This window comes from Aquarana catesbeiana, linkage group LG01 (assembly GCF_042186555.1).
Source record: "Aquarana catesbeiana isolate 2022-GZ linkage group LG01, ASM4218655v1, whole genome shotgun sequence".
In the NCBI taxonomy this organism is placed as follows: Eukaryota; Metazoa; Chordata; class Amphibia; order Anura; family Ranidae; genus Aquarana; species Aquarana catesbeiana.
The window spans coordinates 311551415-311573834 of record NC_133324.1 but is presented as its reverse complement, the minus strand read 5'-3'; the positions used below and the strand labels follow the sequence as shown (position 1 = coordinate 311573834).

Here is a 22420-nt window from a genome sequence, read left to right as displayed (position 1 = left end):
AATAAACTCCCTACCTAATGGCAAAGCTCCAGGTCCAGACGGCCTAACAGCTGAATACTACAAACAATACTCCCCCCAAATCGTCCCACAACTTACTGAACTATACAACAACACTGCCTCCTCCTCTAAACTTCCGAATGATTATTTAAATGCACTAATAGTTACGATACCAAAGCCAGGGAAAGAACCAAACTCCCCCAAAAATTTTAGACCAATCTCCCTACTCAACCTTGATCTGAAAATCTATGCTAAGACCATCGCCTCACGCCTATTAGACATTATACCTACCCTCATACACAGAGACCAGACGGGATTCACTAAGGGACGACAGGCACCAGATGCCACTAGAAGAATGCTCAACTTGTTACATCATGCGGAATCCACCGGAACGCCTTCTCTGCTCCTCTCATTGGACGCAGAGAAGGCGTTCGACAGGGTTCATTGGACCTACCTCAAAATGGTCCTACAGAGATTCGGGTTCAGGGACCACATCCTTAAAGCCATCTTGGCTATGTACACTACCCCTTCAGCCCAGGTCTTTACACAGGGTATGATCTCCAAACCATTCCCCATTACCAATGGCACGCGTCAAGGGTGTCCCCTGTCCCCACTTATCTTTAACCTACTAATGGAACCACTAGCACAACATATCAGAACCAATACTACAATATCCGGAATCCAAATTGGCAACGTCTGCCACAAAATTAGCCTTTTCGCGGACGACGTCATTCTAATACTCACCAACCCTCCATCTTCCCTGGCAGCAGCACAAGAAACTCTAAATTGGTTCAGTAAGATATCATATTACAAACTAAACACAACCAAATCTTCAATTCTAGCTATTAATATCGATTCCACCACCAAGAATTTACTCCAGACACAATATTCCTTTGACTGGGCAGACAAGGAAATCACATACCTGGGAATACAACTCCCAAAAACCACTAGACATATCTACTCCTCTAACTTCCTCCCACTCCTACAAAAAATCAAATCTGATACACAACATATAGTTAAACACGAGCTCTCCTGGTCGGGGAGATTGGCAGCCTTCAAAATGACATGTCTTCCCCAAATATTATACTTCTTTCGCACACTCCCAATCCCAGTCCCAGCCTCCTTTTTCAAAACCCTCCAATCAATCTTCAACAAGTGCCTTTGGAATGGGAAAAAACCCAGATGTGCACACACAAAATTAATTAAACACAGACTAGCGGGAGGCACAGGCTCCATAGATTTTAGAGATTACTACCTCGCAGCAATACTTGCACAACTCCCTCAGTGGTTCCAATCTACCACTCAATCTCTTTGGGCACAGATAGAAAATTCATCGTTGCTACGCCCAAACCTAAAAATATGGCTGATGAGCATTCCTCTGGGATCTTATATATCCCCCTCCATCTCCCCGACCATGAAAGCTTCAGTCTACGCCTGGAAGCAATTGATATCCCCCTCAAAATACAATCCCCCCAACACGCTCCACAACATACCCCTAGAGACGCTTCATCACTTAACACCTGACCTAGGACTTTCCAAATGGTCCCATAGTGGAATTCATGCACTACAACAACTTTTACGAGGTAATCAAATTAAACCCTTTTCCCAACTACAGAGGGAATTTGCTCTCCCCGCCTCTGAAAGCTTCACATACCTCCGCATCCAACACTGTTTCAATAAAATACCTCTTCCACTCTACAACATCCCCCAGAACTCATGGGACTTCCTCATAAACCCCACACCAAGGCCCAAAGGCATATCCTACTTCTATAACCTCCTACAGGGTAAAAGATCCTTCACCAAGATGACCCCCCACTATCAATGGGAAAAAGATCTCACAAAAACATTCACTGACACACAATGGCAACTAGCTCTAAAGTCCATATACAATGCAACCCAATGTTCAGCACTTTGGGAGCTTACACAGAAAATCTCACTCCGTTGGTACTTAACCCCAGATAAACTAGCCAAATTCAACACTAACGCCCCCAACATTTGCTGGCGTTGCAAATCATCTAAAGGAGACATGTTCCACATCTTTTGGTCATGCCCCTCCATCCGAAAATACTGGGTAGACACGTTTAATCTGCTTACCAACATCAACAAAACTACAATCCCACCTTCACCCGAAATGGCACTTCTAAACCTAAACATAGAGGCTATACCAGGCCCACTCAGACACACAACGTCCCACATCTTATTAGCTTCCAGACTCAACATAACAAGGAATTGGAAATCAGACATTCCACCTTCCATATTACAAACAAAAGACCTGGTCTCACTCCACTTCAGCTATGAAACAATGATGGCTTCCAGTAATGGTCGTCCATCCAAAGCCAAAAAACAATGGTTACCCTGGATAAACTGGACCAATGCTGCAGTCCATACCCAGAAAATCAATGACGACCTTAAACCTTCTTGACCGAGCAACCTGTGCATCATATATGTGCCCCTATACTTACAATCCGACCTCACCAGAGGTTCCACACCTCAATAGAAATGACGTGGACTGTACACACCTGCTAATCCTGGGGGGCGTTCTCCCCTCGCGGCACAAAGAGATCCCATTTGGGGTGCTGCGATGGGAGAGGGTGCCCTAGATATACATATATATTGTTATAAACTCATAGCCAGAGTACAGTTTGTTTCTCTACCTAGGCTCATCTGAATACACGAGGCCCAATGTCAGGCTGCTGTCTATTACATTTACTTACATTTAATCACATTTGGATCAATTAAGTTGTTTTTCTGTCTTTTACTTAAGAAAAACGTCGTTGCACGACGTACAATGTCTTGAATTGTACTTTGTAATTTCTTACAAAATAATAAAATACTTTGAAATCAAAAAAAAAGAATGGCCACCAGTTGATAGAAAGTACCCTATTTATTCCTCTTAGGTGAGTGAGCATCAACGTGATGATGCATTGACACCACGAATGCACACCATGTGCGTCATGTACAATAGGTGCCTCGTAGTCTTGCCCCTTTTGAATATGCAGCCATCAATTGTCAATCCCTTTTAAGCAATACTTTTCCACGATCATTAAAACTTATTGCTAGTTTTAGTTTTCCACAGACTGGCAGTAAATCAGCTTGTAATGAAGTAACACATCCACATCCCATTATTAAAACATCAGCAACTGCAACTATTCAAAGGAACATTTACCTTCTTCATCAAGAAGTGTTTGTGTAGACTGGGTCACAAAATGAGCAGCGTATAGCTAGTGCCTTAGTCGTGTCTTCATAACTCTCTGGTCAACTCTCCACAGATTTCTTTTACTAGCTCTTTATTGAACATTATTTGCTGCAATAGGACACCAACAAAGGCATACAGAAATCAACAGTTTTGGGAGTTTGTTCAGAAACATGGTGTGTTTGGGCAGATAGAGAGATGACTGGAGATGATATCTAGGGAGGGGTCGAATTATGCGGGAACGCATGGGAACAGTGTTCCTGTATTTCTTCAGCAGCAGGAACGCCATTCCCGTTAGCAGTCGCGTCCTGCAGGAGGGATGTAATCAGTGGGGTGCCACAGATTGCGGGGGGAAGTCAGGCCAGCGCCACTCAGCAGTGCCCGCCGGCCAATGTGGGGAAAGCAGCTGGGCTGCTCCTTCAGCCTGCACCACTCACCCTGCCAATTCGGTTCAGCGGGTGGGGCACGGATCCCCTTGCCTGTTGCGCCTGCCAGCAGGGCCGGTACTACCATTTGGCAAACTAGGCAGCCGCCTAGGTCGCCCTACTGCCTAGGGCGCCCAGCCACTGGTGTTCCTACTGTTTTCTCTCTGCAGTAAGCAACTAAGTCTCAGCATCAGCAGGCAGCCGCCGCTCCATTCACGCATAGTGTCAGAGGCGCAGCGGCAGTGGAGGACTGTGTCTGTGTCCCAACTCCCAAATGAATGGAAGCAAGCAAACATTAATTGATGGGCACTGGTAGACTGCATTAATGGGTGCTGGTGAGGCTACATTTGATGGGCGCTGGTGAGGCTGCATTGATGGGCGCTGGTGAGGTTGCATCTGATGGGCGCTGGTGAGGCTGCATTTGATGGGCGCTGGTGGGGCTGCATTTGATGGGCGCTGGTGAGGCTGCATTTGATGGGCGTTGGTGAGGCTGCATTTGATGGGCGCTGGTGAGGCTGTATTGATGGGCGCTGGTGAGGCTGCATTGATGGGCACTGGTGAGGCTGCATTGATGGGTGCTTCATTAAAAAGGTGGGGTTTGCTTGGGCAGGGAAAATGGGGTGGAGTTGGGGGTGGAGTCAGGGGGGAGCCAAGGGGAGCCGCAAAATGAGGTTTTGCCTAGGGTGTCAAAAATCCTTGCACCAGCCCTGCCTGCCGGCCCGGGAAAAAAGTGAGTGCTCGCCCGTACAGCAGCCTCCCTGTGTGCCTGGATAGGAGTAGTGGCGGGAGCAGCAGCATATAGAGGAATGGATCTTTGCATATTCCTCCTGCAACCGCTGAATGCCCGCTTCTTCTCTTCTCCCTTTTGCAGGCATTCAGTGGCTGCAGGAGAAATATGGAAAGATCCATTCCTCTATATGCCACTGCTCCCGCCTCTCCTCCTATCCAGCTTATTTTGCTGCCTCCCCCATGCTCTTCAGGTCCCCCAGTTCTCTCTGCCCCCTGTGCTCCCCCCCAGTGCTATCCAGTCCCCCCGTGCTATCCCCCATGCTTTCCAGTTCCCCCCAGTGCTCTCTGGCTCCCCCAGTGATCTTCAGTGCCCCCCGTGTTCTGCGCCCCCCTGTGCTCCCTTCCCCCGTGCTCCCTTCCCCCCAGTGCTATTCAGTTCCCCCCAGTGATCTCCTTCCCCCCAGTGCTCTCCACCCCCCAATGCTCTCCAGCTCCCCCAGTGCTCTCCTTCCCCCCAGTGCTCTCCGGCCCCCCTAGTGCACTTCTATCTTCTATCATGTCCACACACTCTCTGACCATCTCTTGTATCATGTCCACACACTCTCTGACCATCTCTTATACTATGTCTGCAGTCTCTGATCATCTCCTGTACTATGTCTGCAGTCTATGATCATCTCCTGTACTATGTCTGCAGTCTTCGACCATCTCCTGTACTATGTCTGCCATCTATGACCATCTCCTGTGTCATGCCTTCAGTCTCTGTCCATCTCCTGTATCATGTCCTCAGTCTCTGACCATCTCCTGTATCATGGCCTCAGTCTCTGACCATCTCCTCTATCATGTCTAAATTGTGAAAATAGGTGAGGATGACTCTGGGATGGGATGAGAGTTACTTTGTGGAGAGCCTCTTCACTATGTAACTCTCATCCCTACCCAGAGTCATCCTCATCCATTTTCACAATGCAACTCCATCATCCTCATCCAGAATCATCCATCCCGCTCCACAATTTCTCCCCATCCCCACCCAGCATCATCTATCTCTCTCCACATTGTATCCCCATCCCCACCCAGCATCATCCATCCCTCTCCACATTGTATCCCCATCCCCACCCAGCATCATCCATCCCTCTCCAGGATTCTGGGCAAGGGATGGGGAAACATTGTGGAGAGGGATGGAGATTATTCTCCGCGGGGATGGGGATACATTGTAGAGAGGGATGGATGATGCTGGGCGGGGATGGGGATATATTATGGAGAGGGATGGATGATGCCGGGCGGGGATGAGGATTCATTTATTCCACAGATTCACAAATTAGTGATAACTATACTCTGCTGTAAGTTCCAAGACTCACTATATTTTAGGAAACCATAATTTACCCTTTGCTATCTTTCTGTAGGTGTGTTATTTAGGGATTTCATGTATGCAGAGGTATTATTGTTGATCCAAAAAAATCCAAAATATAAAACCTAGTTGTATGTTTTATTCCTCTGTTGCAACATTTTCTACATAATGTTACAATGCATCATTAGCTGGGGCACAATTGAAGGTAATTAGAAGCTGGCTGTGTATACCGTCAGTTCTTGTAAGGCAATGTATGACACAGCATGCTTTAAGGGAGGATTGTGATATGACAGCCTTTAATAAAGCCTCTGGCAATGTGTGACTGCACTGCAATCAAAACTGCTTGTCAGAGGTTAAGCAACAACTGCCGAGTATGAGTGCAAGGTAAACAAAAGGTGTCCAAACATAGCGATACTTTTTCTGCACCTTTGCAACTTTTATGTATTGTTAATGAATGTAATATGTTAGCAGATAAACTACTTTCCCATAGAAAATTTCTATAGTAGTCTTTACACTGGGCTACAAAATACTTGCATGGATGCAAAAATCGATTTGTCTGCAATTTGAAAAAAATCAAAGTTGAACATTACTGATAGGGGAAAGATGACGCACAAGCATAACAAAACAAGATCAATAATATAAATTTCTTTCTCGAGGGACGCATGATTTATGGTTATTTGGCTTATACTAATGTCTACATGGGGATTTTGACTGAACAAAAAAAAACAATGACCAGCCTGGCATAACCTCTCCCACTCCCAGCTTGCCCTAACAATTTCTACTACTAACTTTTTCTTTTTCTCTAGATTCTCTAGAGACTGCCTGAGCCAGTCTCTTTATGTATTTATCTAGCTTATCCTCAGCATTAGCTTTGAATGCTGTACCTTGACCCTGGATAACTGTGAGGCCAGTCTGGAATGTGACCTTCAGGCACTAGGCTCTACATTGTTGCACTTTCCAGACCTTTGTGTACTGTGAGTTAGCCAAGGATCACTTTCCAGTCTATGGTGTGCCTGTGACTTTGAAGACTTTTTTAAGTAAGCTGTATGGGCTACATATCACAAACAATGTCTTTTATTAGAGCGATTAGGTGGAAACACTATCCGTGGTCTCCATGGATAGTGTTAAAGGCTTAGAAAGCATCTCCCTTCCACTACTTCTGATTGCAAGAGACACACAGCTGCACCTTGGTTAATCCTTGCTGACACCTGAAGTGACCTGGTTACCTCTGGCTGTATGAATCTCTCCTGCTTAGCAGCCAGTTCTTGAGTATCCAAAGTTTCACCTGTAAGTAGTGCAACTGATCCCAAACTCAAGGGGATCAGTCCCACTCTATAAGTTTCTTCCAACTTATGATCTACAAACAGTTCCAAGGTGGCCTGCAGTGTTCCCTCTCAAGGGCTTAACACTGACCTAACACTGACAGCATGGAGCTTTGTCCCCTGGTTGAGTTCCTATAATTCTCAGAGTCTTCTTTATTTTTTTTTTCCAAATCGTTTATTTATAAGAAAGGGCAAAGAAATACATCATCCTCAAGTAACATAAGATAAGGTACAGTGGTAAAGGTTGAGGTGGATGACAACATGTCATGTCACAGACAGAATAACCCATTACACGAAGAAAAGAGAAAAAAACCCTAGTATGGTCAATATAGCTTTCGTTTGACATACAACATCTCCCTGTTGGATAAATCACGAAATTGTACTCGTATTGCTCTATGCCAGGTTTGTTAAGATCTATTTCACTGGGATTTCTTGTGTAGTCTTGGACGGTCTCGTGAGATTCGCCCCCGTTTTCAGATATTGCAGAGCAGTAGTAAAGTATAGGTCTATAGAGACAAATTACAGGTCCCTATGTACAGAAGGTTAGAAACGAAGAAAGTAGAAGAGAAAGAAAGGGGAGGGAAAGAGGTGGGGGATAAAAGGAGGGGGGGTGAGTGAGAGGAGGGTAAAGGGGAGGTTGGGGAAACAAGGGTAGGAGAGGGGGTAAGTGAGGACACATGGAGGTAGCAACTGCGCCCCTCTCGAATTGCCGTAAGGAGCAGGTATGGTCGGGGGCAGGGGCATTTCTCCTCCTACATCCTCCCCTGCTATATTGAGATTGTTCTAGTCTAGAGTGTCATTTTCAAGTCCCTCAGCAAAGAAGGCATAAATATTCCATAGTGTCCATGTCTTTGAGTACCGGTTGTGTTGGTGGCCGGCTGTAAGAATAAGATCCTCCAATTTGTTGATTTCCTCTACTTTTTTAAGCCATAAGCCTATGGATGGAGGCTGTGTGGATCTCCAGCATAAGGGGATGCATGCCTTGGCTACGTCCAGAAGATGTCAGAGTAATGATTTTTTAAAAGTCTTGCTTGGGATGCTAGAGGCATGGAATAGGAAGAAGGCTGGATCATCTGGTATGGGGCGCTTGGTAAATTTCTGACCGGTTTGGTGAATAGTCTTCAAGAACCACTCCAACTTGCGGCAGGTCCAGAATATGTAGAGAATTGTTCCCTGTTCCTCCTGACATCTCCAGCAATGATCTGAGGATGAGGGAAAGAACCTTTGTAGTTTTGCGGGGGTATTGTACCATCTGGTGACGATTTTATAATTGGTCTTCTGTGTCTTCGTGCATATTGATGATTTATAGGTGAAATGAAGAATATTTTATTTTTGACGTGGAGTGAAGGTCGACTTCATGTCCTTCTCCTAGGCATGAAGGCATTGTAGTTGATGACCATCTGGTGGCATTATCAATAATTGGTGGGCCATGGCTCCCCCCCCTTATTATTATTATTATTATTATACAGGATTTATATAGCGCCAACAGTCTGCGCAGCGCTTTACAACATGGGGGCAGACAGTACACTTACAATACAAATCAATACAGGAGGGATCAGAGGGCCCTGCTCATTAGAGCTTACAATCTAGAAGGGAGGGTCAAGTGAAAACAAAAGATAATAACTGTGGGGGATGAGCTGATGGAAAAAAATGAAAATACAGTTGTTAGGTATGAGTAGGATAGACTTCTCTGAAGAGAAGGGTTTTCAGGGATCGTCTGAAAGCTAATAAAGTAGGAGATAAGCGGACAGATTGGGGTAGGGCATTTCATAGGATTGGAGAGGCTTTGGAAAAGGCCTGGAGGCGAGCATGGGAGGAGGTGACAAGGGAGCAATTTATCAATAAGACTTATCAATAAGTCTCGAGTGTGATGGCTAAATTCCAGCATAATAAAAGCATATTAAGAAGAAGAAAACGTCCTTTAAAAAAATACAAGGCTGAGGGGTCACCGTTGGCATTCCAACACTACAAAGAAAGCAAAAAGAAATGTAAGTTCACGATCAGGGCAGCTAAAATAGACCATGAGAGACACATACCAGAGGAGAGTAAAAGAAATCCTTCAAATTATTAATATATTAATAGTAAAAAGGCAAAATCAGAGCATATTGGCCCTATAAAAGATAATCGGGGAAGTTGGTTACAAGTCATATTCTGTATTGAATTGTTTTGTAACTTTACTGTCTGCCCTCATGTTGTAGAGCACCACGTAAACTGTTATCCTGTATAATAATAATATGAATAATAAGTAGTAACCAGCATGGATTCATGAAAGACTATTCTTGCCAGACCAATCTGTTAACATTCTATGTAGTAGCAAACTGTAATCTGGATAGAAGAAGTCCTGTGGCAGTGGGGTGTCTGCATTTTCGCCAGAACATTTCATACAGTTCCCCATAAGCGCTTAATATACAAATTGAGGTCTGTTGCATAGACAATAGTGTATCTACCTGGATAGAAAACTGGTTAAAGGGACATGTCTAGAGGTTTGTGATAAATAACATATCTTCTGAATGGTCTGGAGTTGTAAGTGGGGTACCCCAAGGCTCTTGCCTGGGACCGATTATGTTTAATTTGTTCATAAAGGATATTGAAGTTGGTATAAATAGTTCTGTATCATTGTTTGTCGATGATACAATGCTAAGCAGGGTAATAACTTCAAGGCAAGATATTCATTCTTTACAGGAAGGCCTCAATAAAAATAAAAGGGTGGGCTACTACATGGCAAGTGAGGTTCAATATCGAACAATGTATAGCATTGCATTTGGGGTCTAAACATTTACATAGTTTACATAGTTACATAGTTACATTTGAATGCAAGTTACTTGCTGGGGGAAATCAAGGATGGAAATGGATCTGGGAGTCCTAGTAGATCTCAGGCTTAGCAATAGCATGCAATGCCAAGCTGCAGCAAGCAAGGTCAGCAGTCTTAGCATGCTTTAAAAAGGATATTTACTCAAGAAATAAGACTACCACTTTACAAAACTATGGTTACATAGTTACATAGTAACATAGTTAGGTTGAAAAAAGACAAGTTCATCTGGTTCAGGCACATCTCGAGTATGCTGTCCAGTTCTGGTCAACAGTCCTCAGAAAGGATGTGCTGGAACTAGAGGGAGTCCAGAGAAAAGCAACAAAGCTAGTAAGGGGACCAAAGGACCTAAGTTATGAGGAGCGACTACAATCATTAAACTTATTCTCCCTGGAGAACAGACACTTAACAGGAGATCGCAATATACAAATATCTAAATGGTGATTTTAGCATAGGGAGAAAACTATTCAGTCGCAGATCACTGAAGAAGACACGTGGCCTCTCAGTAAAATTGTATGAGAAGCATTTTCATTTTAAACTGCGTAAGTGATTCTTTACTGTTAGAGCCATAAGGATGTGGAACTCCCTTTCACAGTTGGTGGTGTCAGTGGTGTCAGCGGGGAATGTTGATATTTTCAAAAAACCTTTAGGTGGACATGTAGATAGCGAATGTAATATACAGGGATATGGGAACTAGTAGTGAGTAACACAAACATACAGTATACACACACGAACAGGTGGAAATTGATAGACTGGAAGCTAGACTGTCAGTGTGATAGTCAGTAGTCAGTGGAGTCTTAGTTAATAGAAAATGGTTGTATTACCTCCTGCATCTCCCTCACATCTTAATAAACTTTTGAGCTATTTTTTTAATTCCATGTGTAAACTTTTAAAACATGTGTTTTTCTGTTTAAAAGCACCACATTATAAATTGTATTGCATCAGAAAAAGTATTTTAGTACATTTATAAAAGGGTCAAACCACAGAATAAAATTAGTAATATGGATGAATTGCAAACTACCTTAGATCGCAGTTGTAAGAACATTTTTGGTTTTTATATTATGGAAACTCTGCCTCTATGCCCCATGATCAGAAAAACAAAATCACTGGCACATAAACATGGCAGTAAATGACTCTTCGATTATCACTGGAGCGTATGGAACTTATGGGTGAAAAACTCTTAAAGTTTACTGTACATTGTATAATGATATGCCAATTAATAATGTCACAAAGATCAATAAAATCTGATATAATGTGACTGGTTAGACCAAAACTGATACCGACATACTGTTTTAATCTTGTAATGTTTCTTGTTTTATTTGTTTTATTCTGTTGTATTTTCTTTTACTACAAGCATCTATACTAGTGCCTTGCACTTGCAAAATTATTCATATGCTCCCCTTTTAACGTTTACTATGCATTTAAATATAATGAAGACATGTTCTGGTTTATGTCATTTACCGCATGTACACCTCTCTAGGGTACACTTGATTGTCAGTTTGCTTGTAAATCTGTTGTATTTACATTGTTCTATACTCTTAATAATAAAAAAATGATTGAAAAGAAAAACAAAATCACACTAGTTTAATTAAATTGCAAAGGTAGAAGGTACACTTTGGCAACAGATCTTGTCCCAGAACTGTCTGAAAAGGTTGCAGGGTGCTCATAGGCATATCATGTGTATAGACAGCTAAAACTTTATTCAAGATAGAAAGTAATTGGGATGTTTTTGATCCAAACCGTTGAAGAAATACACTAATTCCAGTTACGCACATTCTTATGGTTTATCTCAACCTAAGGTTACCATTAAAATTTTCAATCCAAAACCTTTTTTTTTACTCTGATCTTAGCTGATGATTTCCTACTGATTCCATGATGTACTGTATTTACTGCAAAACAGACTGCTCCATGTGTTAAATCCATGATTTGTTCATTTCTCTAAGACTGGGACATTAATATATAAGCTTATGAAAAGCAGATATATATTATGATTGAAACAGTAATATCTGCAGCTGGATCAATAAAGAAACTTCCCCTTTTTTGCATTTTGATTACCCACAGTTCAGAGAAAGGCTAGTCAATTCAGTTTCAACTTTCAGAATGTAAATCCTTTATTTAACATAAAATGGCAGTGACATTGCACAGTCTGTAGGTTAATCTGCAAATCCCAAGGTTTGTCTCCAAAAAATGTTCACCTACAGATTCATAGTGCCGACTTCTATAAAAGACAAAAGGTAATACAATTTCACTCACTGCAGTTATATTCTGTTCAGATACTGATGTCATAGCAGGCAAGCAGATGGAGTAAAGGGACATAAAATATGTCCATCATGGTACAGAATGAAGGTAGATAATTATTTTTACAGTCATGTGCAATATCTGTCTTAAGACACAAGTAGAACAAAATGCCTCCATAACATTTCACATGGAAGGGAAAAACACTTGCTGGGGTATTTTTTTAATGTTTTGCTAGAGCAAGTTTTGCTTATTAAATATAATGAAGACACTTAGCGAATGCTAATTCACTATGCACTGTCAGAATAATCTTCTGTTATCTTCAGTGAAGAGAAGTTTGATATTTGAAAGTAAACTTGTACTGAGAGAAATATACAGATTGCTAATGCTGACTTTCTTCTGAAATTGTTAGGCTGCAATACTTAAGCCCCATCTCAGGGGCAAAAATTAACTCCCCTTCCACACCCCTTGTACGCTTTCTGCTTTTTTAACTACCTGTTGAAGCAGTATTTTACTTATCTAAGTCCGCTATTGAGGTCCCTCATTAGCACAGCTTTCAGGTGTAGGGGACCGGTAATTCAGTACTGCAGATGTGCCCACGCTGGACGGTCCCTGGCAGGCCCCTCATGCCGACATGATCACCTGCAGTTAGGTAATTTAGGTGAGAAAAATGTAAATAATATTTTACCAATGAATAGTTGGTGGTGGTAGGGGGTGTCGGAGGAGGAGCCTAGAAATCTGCTTTAAAAGTCACTTACTTATAACAAGCATGTGCATTAGAAAGACAGAGGCCCCATCCTCTAGTTGATAATTCTTTGAATATATCATTAAAGGATAAGTTCACCTTTTGTAACATGTTACACGCTGAATATATTACATGTTACAGATGCACTAGTCTCCACACCCACCTGATCCCGTTTTACTGCAAGCGGGGGATCTTGTCCCCCTGCTCGTTGTGACAATTTTTAAAAAACGTGGGTGTGGGGGCGTGGCCTGGACATGGCTGAGTGAAGCTGCTTTTTCTTGGAGCTCCCAGCCTGTCCCGAAAACACCGGCTATATACACTTTGCCAGAGGCATGCTACCAACCAAAAGGCACAGGACAAGAGCAACTACCCGGGGGACACCCATTGGAAGGAGCCCAGGAGAGATCCGCCACTACTTCCAGCAGTTGCAAGGCCCATCTCCGGGAGCCACAGTAGCGGCGCCGCGAGGCCTCCCACGTGGAGAGAAGCAGAAGGCCTCTAGACAGAGCGGTCATCCCGCCTCATCCTACTCCCGGGGTGTCATTAACAACTCCCCAGATATCAAGGGGGGTCCTACGAGGGGCACGATGGCATCGCCACAATCTCCTGAACCCATTACGCTTGACCAGGACATTCGGGCTTTACTTCAGGCCCTCCCCACCCGATCAGACATTGAGGCGCTCATCCTCAGGTTGGAAGAGACCCACCGACACGATATGCAAGAGGTACGAGGAGAGGTAGCTACTCTGGCGGAACGCATGACCACAGGCGAAGCCTCGGTGTCCTCTCTGGAGGGGAGAGTAGCAGCGCTTGAGCAAGCTAGAGATCTACACCGAGATTCCACCATTGCCTTGCAGTTACACCTGGAAGATATCGAGGACTGGAGTTGCAGGAATAATCTGCGGCTCAGAGGAATCCCGGAGGAAACAGCAACGGAGAACCTAGGGGAGACGGTGAAAGAGATATTCCGCACTGTGCTGGATGACCCCGACCTCAATTTCGAGCTAGACAGAGTGCACAGAGCTCTTGGCCCAAGATCTGAAGACCTGAGCAGACCGCGGGATGTAATATGCAGATTGCACCGCTACACTCAAAAAGAAAATATCCTCCGCCGAGCCTAGGAATATGGTGATGTGGAAGTGGGGGGCAAACAGGCTAGAATATTGCCGGATTTATCGAGGGCCACACTGAGACGCAGAGCCCTCCTTCGTCCTCTCCTGGAACTTGCCAAGCAGAAAGGCTTAACATACCGATGGGGGTACCCGCTAGCAGTAACGTTTCGCAACGACACAGGCTCTTTCTCCCTGCAAAGAACAGAAGACCACCCAGCGCTATTCAGGTTCATGGACACAGAACCAATACAGGTCCCTGACTGGCTCCAGTTCCTACCACGTCCACAAGGATGATCGGGACCCTTGAGGTTGCACGGACCCCTCCCTCCTCGCCACCTAAGGAACAGAAGGAGACGCAGGATGGCCTCAGAGGGAGAACCACGTGAGTAGGCCTTTGGCCATCCATCCCTATCCAGTTGCACTTGTCCAGGACAGAACGAGAGGTTGTTAGTCCCCGCACACAGGGAAGTGAAACATGGCCACTTTTGCCCGTTAGAGGAGGGGGAGATTAGACAAACTCTAGCTCTACTTCCCCCTACCCAACCTCCCCCCCTCCTCCACTCCTCAGTACGTTTGCTGGGCCTGCTGACGGACAGCGTTGGGAGCTGGAGGATCCCCTGGATTGCTAGAGGAAACCCAAAGGCCTAGTACCTAACAGTACCAGCCCCAGCCCTGGACATAAGTTACAGCAGATTTAGTAGAATCAAGGTTACGGAACTTGTCCTCTCCTGTCCACCAGTACAGGTCTATCTAAGGTGCCCAGGGACATCTCCTCTTTAACCGCTGGAAGCCATACATACAATGCGGATGCAGGAGGCTGAGTGACATAGGAACGACAGGGGACGTGACTCGAACGGCTTTCACTATTCCATGCCTTGCACTTCAGGGAAAGCACACCATGGAACTACAAATTCGACAGGAGCCATGAACGGTGGTATGACCCGGTTTCTATCAGCGACTACTGGTACTTACCATACCGCTAGTGCACAAGCCGGTATTTAAGCGCTGACGCTTTATGTTGTGGTGGGAGGGGGGGATTCCCCGTTTGTTTAACACTTAAAGTTAATGGTCACGATAGAGTTTGAACACTTCAACATATCCTTGTGCGGGACTGAATACCCACGAACCTGATGCTTTGTCCTGTGCAGAGAAATGCTAAGTCCAGGCTGGCTATGCGCCTCACCATACAGTTCACTTTCTGGCCATTCCATTTGGCTTGACTATTATATACATCTCTGGATGGGGATGGAAATGTGATTTATTTTATTGCACTCGCTGAGTTATTATGTTTATGCAACTGTGCTCTTTGGGCTCTAGTTATGAGAGCCCTATTTTATTTTATTTCATTTCATTTTATGTTATTCTATGCCTCTTTTACTGGTTATGTTTAGACCGCTAGTACACTTGTAATGTTACAACCCACTAATCTGTTATATTACTGCTAATGGCACACCGCATGCACATATAAAAATAATCGATAGCCGGGGGTGGAGGGGGAGGCTCCGGAGCTCACTTCCCGGCCCTGTCTATCCACTGTCCCACATAGAACAGCGCTCCATTCCCAGTATAGTGTCTGGGGAGCGTAATAGCCCATTGGCTAATTTAGTACTTGCACTAAGCTGCACTCTCTAGTGACAACTTCTAAATTTTCTCTTTCACTCTTTCCTGAGTTTACTCACTTTTTCCCACTGAACCTGCTCTACACCCCCTTCACTCCCCCTTACTCTTCCCTCCCCTTACCTCAACTCCCCACCCCCTCCTTATCATCTACCCCTTGAACATCAACATACCCACCACCCACGATCATGGCCTCCATAAACATAGTCTCTCTTAACGTGAAGGGCCTAAACATGCCAGAGAAAAGACGTATGCTGACTAATGACATGAGACGCATGGGTGCTGATGTTGTTTTCTTGCAGGAAACCCACTTTAGGGAAGGTTCTCTGCCGACACTTCAGAACAGATTTTTCCCGGTGGTATATCACTCAAGGTACACAGAAGCTAAATCCAGAGGGGTCTCCATTCTAATTTCGTCCAAAATCCCATGGTCACTTACAGAAGTAAAGTATGACAAGGAAGGTAGATTCCTCTTCCTAAAGGGGAAGATAGGGGATTCAAAAGTAACTCTAGCTAACCTGTACGTTCCCAACACACACCAAGACATATTCCTCAAACGACACCTGGATCTACTATCGCAATTCTCAGACGGACATTTGATCTTGGGAGGAGACCTTAATGTTCCCCTTACCCCTACGGAGGATACTTCCACTGGAACATCCTCAACCTCGCGAGATTTGCGTAAACGTATCGGTACGACATTACACAATTCACAACTGATAGATGCTTGGCGTCTTTTTCATCCAGGGAAAAGGACTACGCTTTCTTTTCTAAACCACACCAGACGTATTCCAGAATCGATTATTTCCTGATCCCCCACAGGGACTTGCAAGCGATTAAAGAAGAACTATAGGTTCAATCACATGGTCGGACCATGCCCCGATTACACTGCGGTACGTTTTCCCAGACCTGAGGTCAACACAGAAACCACCGTGGCGACTAAATGAGGGACTTCTGAAAGACCCAGAAATTCTAGCTGAGGTAACCAAGGAAATAGGTCACTATTTTACCTCTAATACCACCCCTGACTGTGACATCGGGCTAGTGTGGGAGGCGCACAAAACCGTTATTAGGGGGATACTCATCAAACACGGCTCACAACTCAAACAGCAAAGGATTGCACAATTGAATACTTTGCTAAAGAAATTAGAAACATTAGAAGAGCGTCATAAACAGACACCCACCAAACAACTGGAAATAGAACTAGACTCAGTCCGCATGCAGATTACTGACCTCTTATGATATAAAGCGAAAACGGCAATACAAATTAGCAAAAGGAAAAATTATGAATCTGGTAACAAATGCGGGAGACTATTAGCCCAATCATTACGAGAACAAAGAATGGCTTCATATATACCCCACATTATGTCCCCTACGGGTCGGAAGGCCTCTCTACCCCAGCACATAGTGCAGGAGTTTAGTTCCTTCTATTCCCCTCTATACAATTTAAAGGAGACGCAAACTCCCCTGGAAAAAATGACAGAATACATATCATCCTCCCTTATTCCGACCCTCCCAGATGATGCAAAATCCCTATTAGAAGATCCCATTACGTTGAACGAACTGCAAATCGCATTAAAAAATACTAAATTGGGTAAAGCGCCAGGCCCGGATGGGCTTACAATCCCTTATTATAAGACCCTACTCCCCTCTCTAGGTCAACATCTGGTCAGACTTTATAACAACCTAGGCTCAGGGGGAAAGTTTCATAAATCCACGTTACAGGCACAAATCTCCATATACCAAAAGAGGGTTAAGATCCAGGCCAATGCGGGTCCTATCGCCTGATTTCTCTTTTGAATACGGATCTAAAACTTTTCACAAAGATCATCGCCACCAGACTACAACAACACCTCACCTCACTTATACACCTAGACCAAATAGGTTTCATCCCAACTAGGGAAGCTAGGGACAACACGATTAAAGTCCTTAACCTACTGCATATAGCTAATAGTACCAAATCCCCTTGCATCCTACTCGGAACAGACGCTGAAAAAGCGTTCGACCGGGTCAGCTGGAGGTTCATGTTTGCAACGCTGAAACACATAGGACTAGGAGACAAAATGATACATTGGATTTCCGCAATTTATTCAGACCCAACGGTCAGAGTAAGAGCGAACGGGGTAATCTCGGAAGCTTTCCCAATTACTAATGGGACCCGTCAAGGCTGCCCTTTATCACCTCTGCTCTTCGCGCTATCCCTGGAACCTTTCCTATGCCACATTAGATTGAACCCAGACATTACAGGAGTAGAAGTAAATAAAAAACAATTTAAAGTTTCTGCATATGCTGACGACTTGATGTTCTCCCTCACAAACCCAACCATCTCTCTCCCCAACCTTATGAAAGAATTTCACATCTATGGTCAACTGGCCAATCTGAAAATTAACTTTAGTAAGTCTGAAGCGATGGGACTGGGAATTCCACAACCACAACTCACACAACTTCAAAATAGTTTCCACTTGAAATGGACCACTACAGCTCTGAAATACCTGGGTACACACATACCTCCGACATTCTCCCAATTGTTCAAGCTTAACTTCCCACCCTTACTAAAAAAAGTCCAACAAATGCTAGATAAATGGAATGGGGGGGCTCCACTCCTGGTTTGGACGTTGCAACATCCTCAAGATGACAATCCTACCCAAATTCCTGTATCTCCTACAGACTATCCCAATACATATACCCGCTGGCTACTTTAACCAAATATGATCAATATTCATTAAATTCCTTTGGACAGGGAAAAAACCGCGACTACACAGGAAGATCCTTTCGTTGCCCAAACGATACGGAGGACTGGCAATGCCTGAACTCCAGACCTACTATAGAGCTACACATCTAGGAAGGCTCATTGACTGGTGCCGACATACAACCACCAAACTGTGGACGCAACTTGAACAAGCACAAAGCGCGACTCCTATACACATAATCCCCTGGTGTTACATTGCCCTCCCAACAGATCTCAAGCGCCACCCGTTAATAGGTAACACGGCACGTGTCTGTGCTCATCTGATTGACTCATCTTCCCTCTTTTCTTGTGATTCACCACTTAAGCCCACACTAGGAAACCCTTTATTTGAACCAGGAATGGGTGATGGGAGGTTTCGGGAACTAAGGGAGGAGGGACTATACCAAGCCTCACATTTTAGCAATAGGGGTAGGTGGAAGACTATCACAGAATTGTCCGATCCAGAAGGACAGTTCCGTCTGGATTTTTGAGAGCACTACAGCTCCATCACTTCCTCAGCAGTATGTCACCACCTAATGATACTGATCAAACCCTCACACCTATGGAAGACCTATGCTCGGGAACGGGGTCCTTACTACATTCACTCTCTCTAACCTATAGTATGTTAATCACTCCAGCAGAGGAATATAAATTACAGGGCCTCACCAAATGGGAAAAAGAACTAAAATGTCAGTTTACCACCAGCAAAAAAACACACATCCTGCAGTTCACCCACAAATCCTCTTTATGTACCAAGATCCAAGAAACAAATTATAAAATCCTTACTCATTGGTACAGAACCCCAGCATTGCTTAACACAATATTCCCCTCGTCATCAGATCTGTGCTGGAGATGTCAAGAAAGAAAAGGCACAGTCCTCCATATTTTCTGGTCCTGTTCTCGGATCTAGAACTTCTGGAGAGAAGTCCGCCAGTTAACGCAAAAATTCACAGATCGTGTTGTACCAGATGACCCGGCATACTTCCTTTTACATGCTAACGACACCCCCACACGGATTTACAAGAAATCAGTTGTACGTCACTTGCTAGACGCAGCAAAAAACTTGCATCCCACTCTTTTGGAAGTCCACTCAAACACCAAGCATAGCCCTCTGGCTCCAAAAAGTGGAGGAAATAAATCAGATGGAGGACTTAATCCTCACAAGCCAAAACAGACAGGAAACGTACACCAAAACTTGGCAATTATGGAATATGTTCAAGTATTCAGAAGAGGGACAGGCACTTAGTTGCCGGTGAGGTTATAATGCACTCTGTTTCTAGGAATAATCGCAGATAGATGCAAGCAAATACACATACTCGTGAATCATTATTCGGATCCCCACTCACTCTTTAAACAAGCTGTAATTCACTGTCTGGAGTTCATTTTGCAATGCAAAAGAAATCATGAAAACTTCAATAGGAAATTTTAGTTTGACAAAACTCATTTGCAGCTTTTGTTTAAGTGATCAATAAAAAAAGGGGGGGGGGCAATAGCCCATCCCAACAAATGAGTATTTTATACATGCTGGTTCAAGGAATGAAGTAGGCATAAAAAAAGTAAAAAGGCACAATCACGTTTTTTAAATGAATTACGTGGTGTCTTTCTGTTTTACTAAGACACTACTGTTATGTTTTAAACCTGCACAATATTTAATAGCGTTGATCACTTGTGTTTGTACTTCAGATTGGACATCGAGACTTTGATGTGGAAAAGCGACTCAGGAGAGATCTAAAGAGGACACATGCATTGCTGGCTGACCTGCAGCTCCTGCTGGCCACCATGGGAGATTCAGGACCACCTGTGGATCGTGGAGAGATAGAAAGAGTTCACATCCAGGTGAAAACTTCAAACAGAATAGCTCACTTTCAGTTAGTTACTTTGATTGAGCCAGAAACCTAGCAGCCTGTTTCTCTACTGATGTCTTTGTCTCCACTTCCATGTGATAACTATGATAATGTTGTATGTGTTATATTGTGCCAATAGACCATAATTATGTCAGGAATATGTGAACACATGGTAGCGTGCAGTAGAGGGAATATTTCTTCTTTGTAGAAAAGATTATTTTAAGGTACTGAATTCCACTGTTACACCCTCTGGTGAAAGACATAGGGAAAGCACAAGTGTCAACATTACTACAGAACTGTAAGGTGACTAAAAATACCTCCTTTGTTCTACAGTATATGGGTAACCTGTTCTTTAAAGACACACTTCAGCCAGACTTCAGCCAACATTTAAACCCACATGATCATGACATCTTCAACACCAGTTGTATGTATGTTGTATAGTATAGTTGTGAAATAATCATCATATCAATGACTAGCTGCAGGCTAGTATGTTCTCCACTAACAGCCTGACCCTCTGTGAATACTACTGCCTCATCTACAGACATTGGAACACAAGAAGGAGGTTGAACAACACAGAATCACGGGACATTAGATTGCAGCCCTTTTGAGTAAAAATGTGAGAAGCCTTAAGAATCTGACGGGATAGGATTATATAAAACAGATCAAAGGTGAATTAAAGTGACAATAAAGTGTACTTTTTCCCATAAAATAGATAATAATATTTTAACTTAGAGTATTTGCAGTTTTTTTCTGTAAGAAAAATTCCTGCTCTGTTTTTACTTTTGAAAGTGTGCCCCACATATGGTCACCCATGTCACTGGGGCCTTTGGAATTCCATAGGAGTCCCCTCTTCATTTGCGCTCCCACTCTATACTGCAACTATACATGTAGTGTTCCAAGCGCCACACACACAGGCATCATGAAAGTGATACAAAGAGCTGCTGTCAATCACTATGGAGGAAAGCGGCATGGTTTGTCATATGTGTGTCCCTCTCATGCTGCCTGTGTGTGCAGCTCTTTTAAAAGTAATGCATAGGAGGATTTTTTTTTACTTTAAATAGCAAATGCATATAAGTTTAGTTATTATCTACTTTAATGTCACTTTAAGTAATTTTTTTGCCTTTACATTAGTAACAATGCTTGCTGCATAGTAAAAGCAAACACCTGACTTTTGTTGCCTTGAGTCAACACTATGCACATTTTAGCTCTGTACCCAATACTTTCAGGTAAGCATATGAGTTATCCTCCCACATGACAGGAAGATCCAAGCTGTGACATGGAGCTTATACAGGGCTAATGATCCCAGGCAGCAGGACTGGAGCAGATGAGGAGCAAAGAAGATGGTAGGTGTATGCAGCAGGTCAGGTTAGTGTTAAATTCAACCTGTTACTTTGCCCTGAATGGTCAAAGTATGGGTTGACTTTAAGCTGATCACATTCCCATGCATTTCTAAAAAGAGAAAGATTAGTTTCCCTTTCAACACAAAAAATGAAATGTGACAGAACATACCCTGCACTTCCAGACAGGATCATTTTAAATTAAATATTATCAACACTAAACAGAATCCTGAAGCACTATATATATATATATATATATATATATATATATATATATATATATATATATATATAATGTGTGTATTTTTTAATATTCATTATCTTTTACTGCTAGAATCTTATAATGAAAGATGTATTTGGAAATTATATTTAAATCTGTCTTGCTGAGCCAAACAGAATTAGCTGTTATCTGATCTGCCAGGAGAGAGTATCCATGAGAATTGAGAAGATGCATTTACGAATGGGCTCTTTGCCATGTCCTGTTGTGTTAACTGTAATAAATATGCTCAATCTGCTACTGCACAGCTTGCCTCACTGTTCATAGCTTTCCATCCCACTTACAAACTGATCTGTGCCTCTGTGTTTAGATGGCATGTGTTCAGCTAAGGAGCTTACCATTGTGGCCACTGCAAAGATTACTATTGTCCAACACCAGCATAATCCTCCCAACCGTTGGCTTTTTTTAGCTCTAAAAATAAACACTCTTCAAACAATTTAGAATTAAAAGTAAGGCTAGCCATGCAAGAGCCAACTTCCCTGAGGATTTAGCAGAAGTTCCACAGGAAATTTTTTTATCAAAATGACTGAATGGGAAAGTAATTGTATGATTTACTAAAGGAATAAATGAATGTTCACTTAGTTAGTAAATAAAGCGAAATTGTATTAATTTTAATCATCTAATGATGAACAAGTATAATTACAGTTTGTATTTCTTTTGAACTGGCACATGATTAGTTATTAAAAGGTAGCAAATTTCACCTCATTC

General features: G+C 43.3%; 1 protein-coding gene across 3 annotated transcripts in view; it reads left to right on the top strand.

Annotated features, from left to right (window-relative positions):
- MYO18B (myosin XVIIIB) overlaps window positions 1–22420 on the top strand; it is an 885307-nt gene that overhangs the window by 564900 nt on the left and 297987 nt on the right. For all 3 annotated transcript variants that reach the window (XM_073629436.1, XM_073629428.1, XM_073629423.1), the window contains one exon: window positions 19938–20090. In XM_073629436.1, the coding sequence (XP_073485537.1) occupies window positions 19938–20090 (153 nt within the window). The remainder of the gene's footprint in view (window positions 1–19937; window positions 20091–22420) is intronic.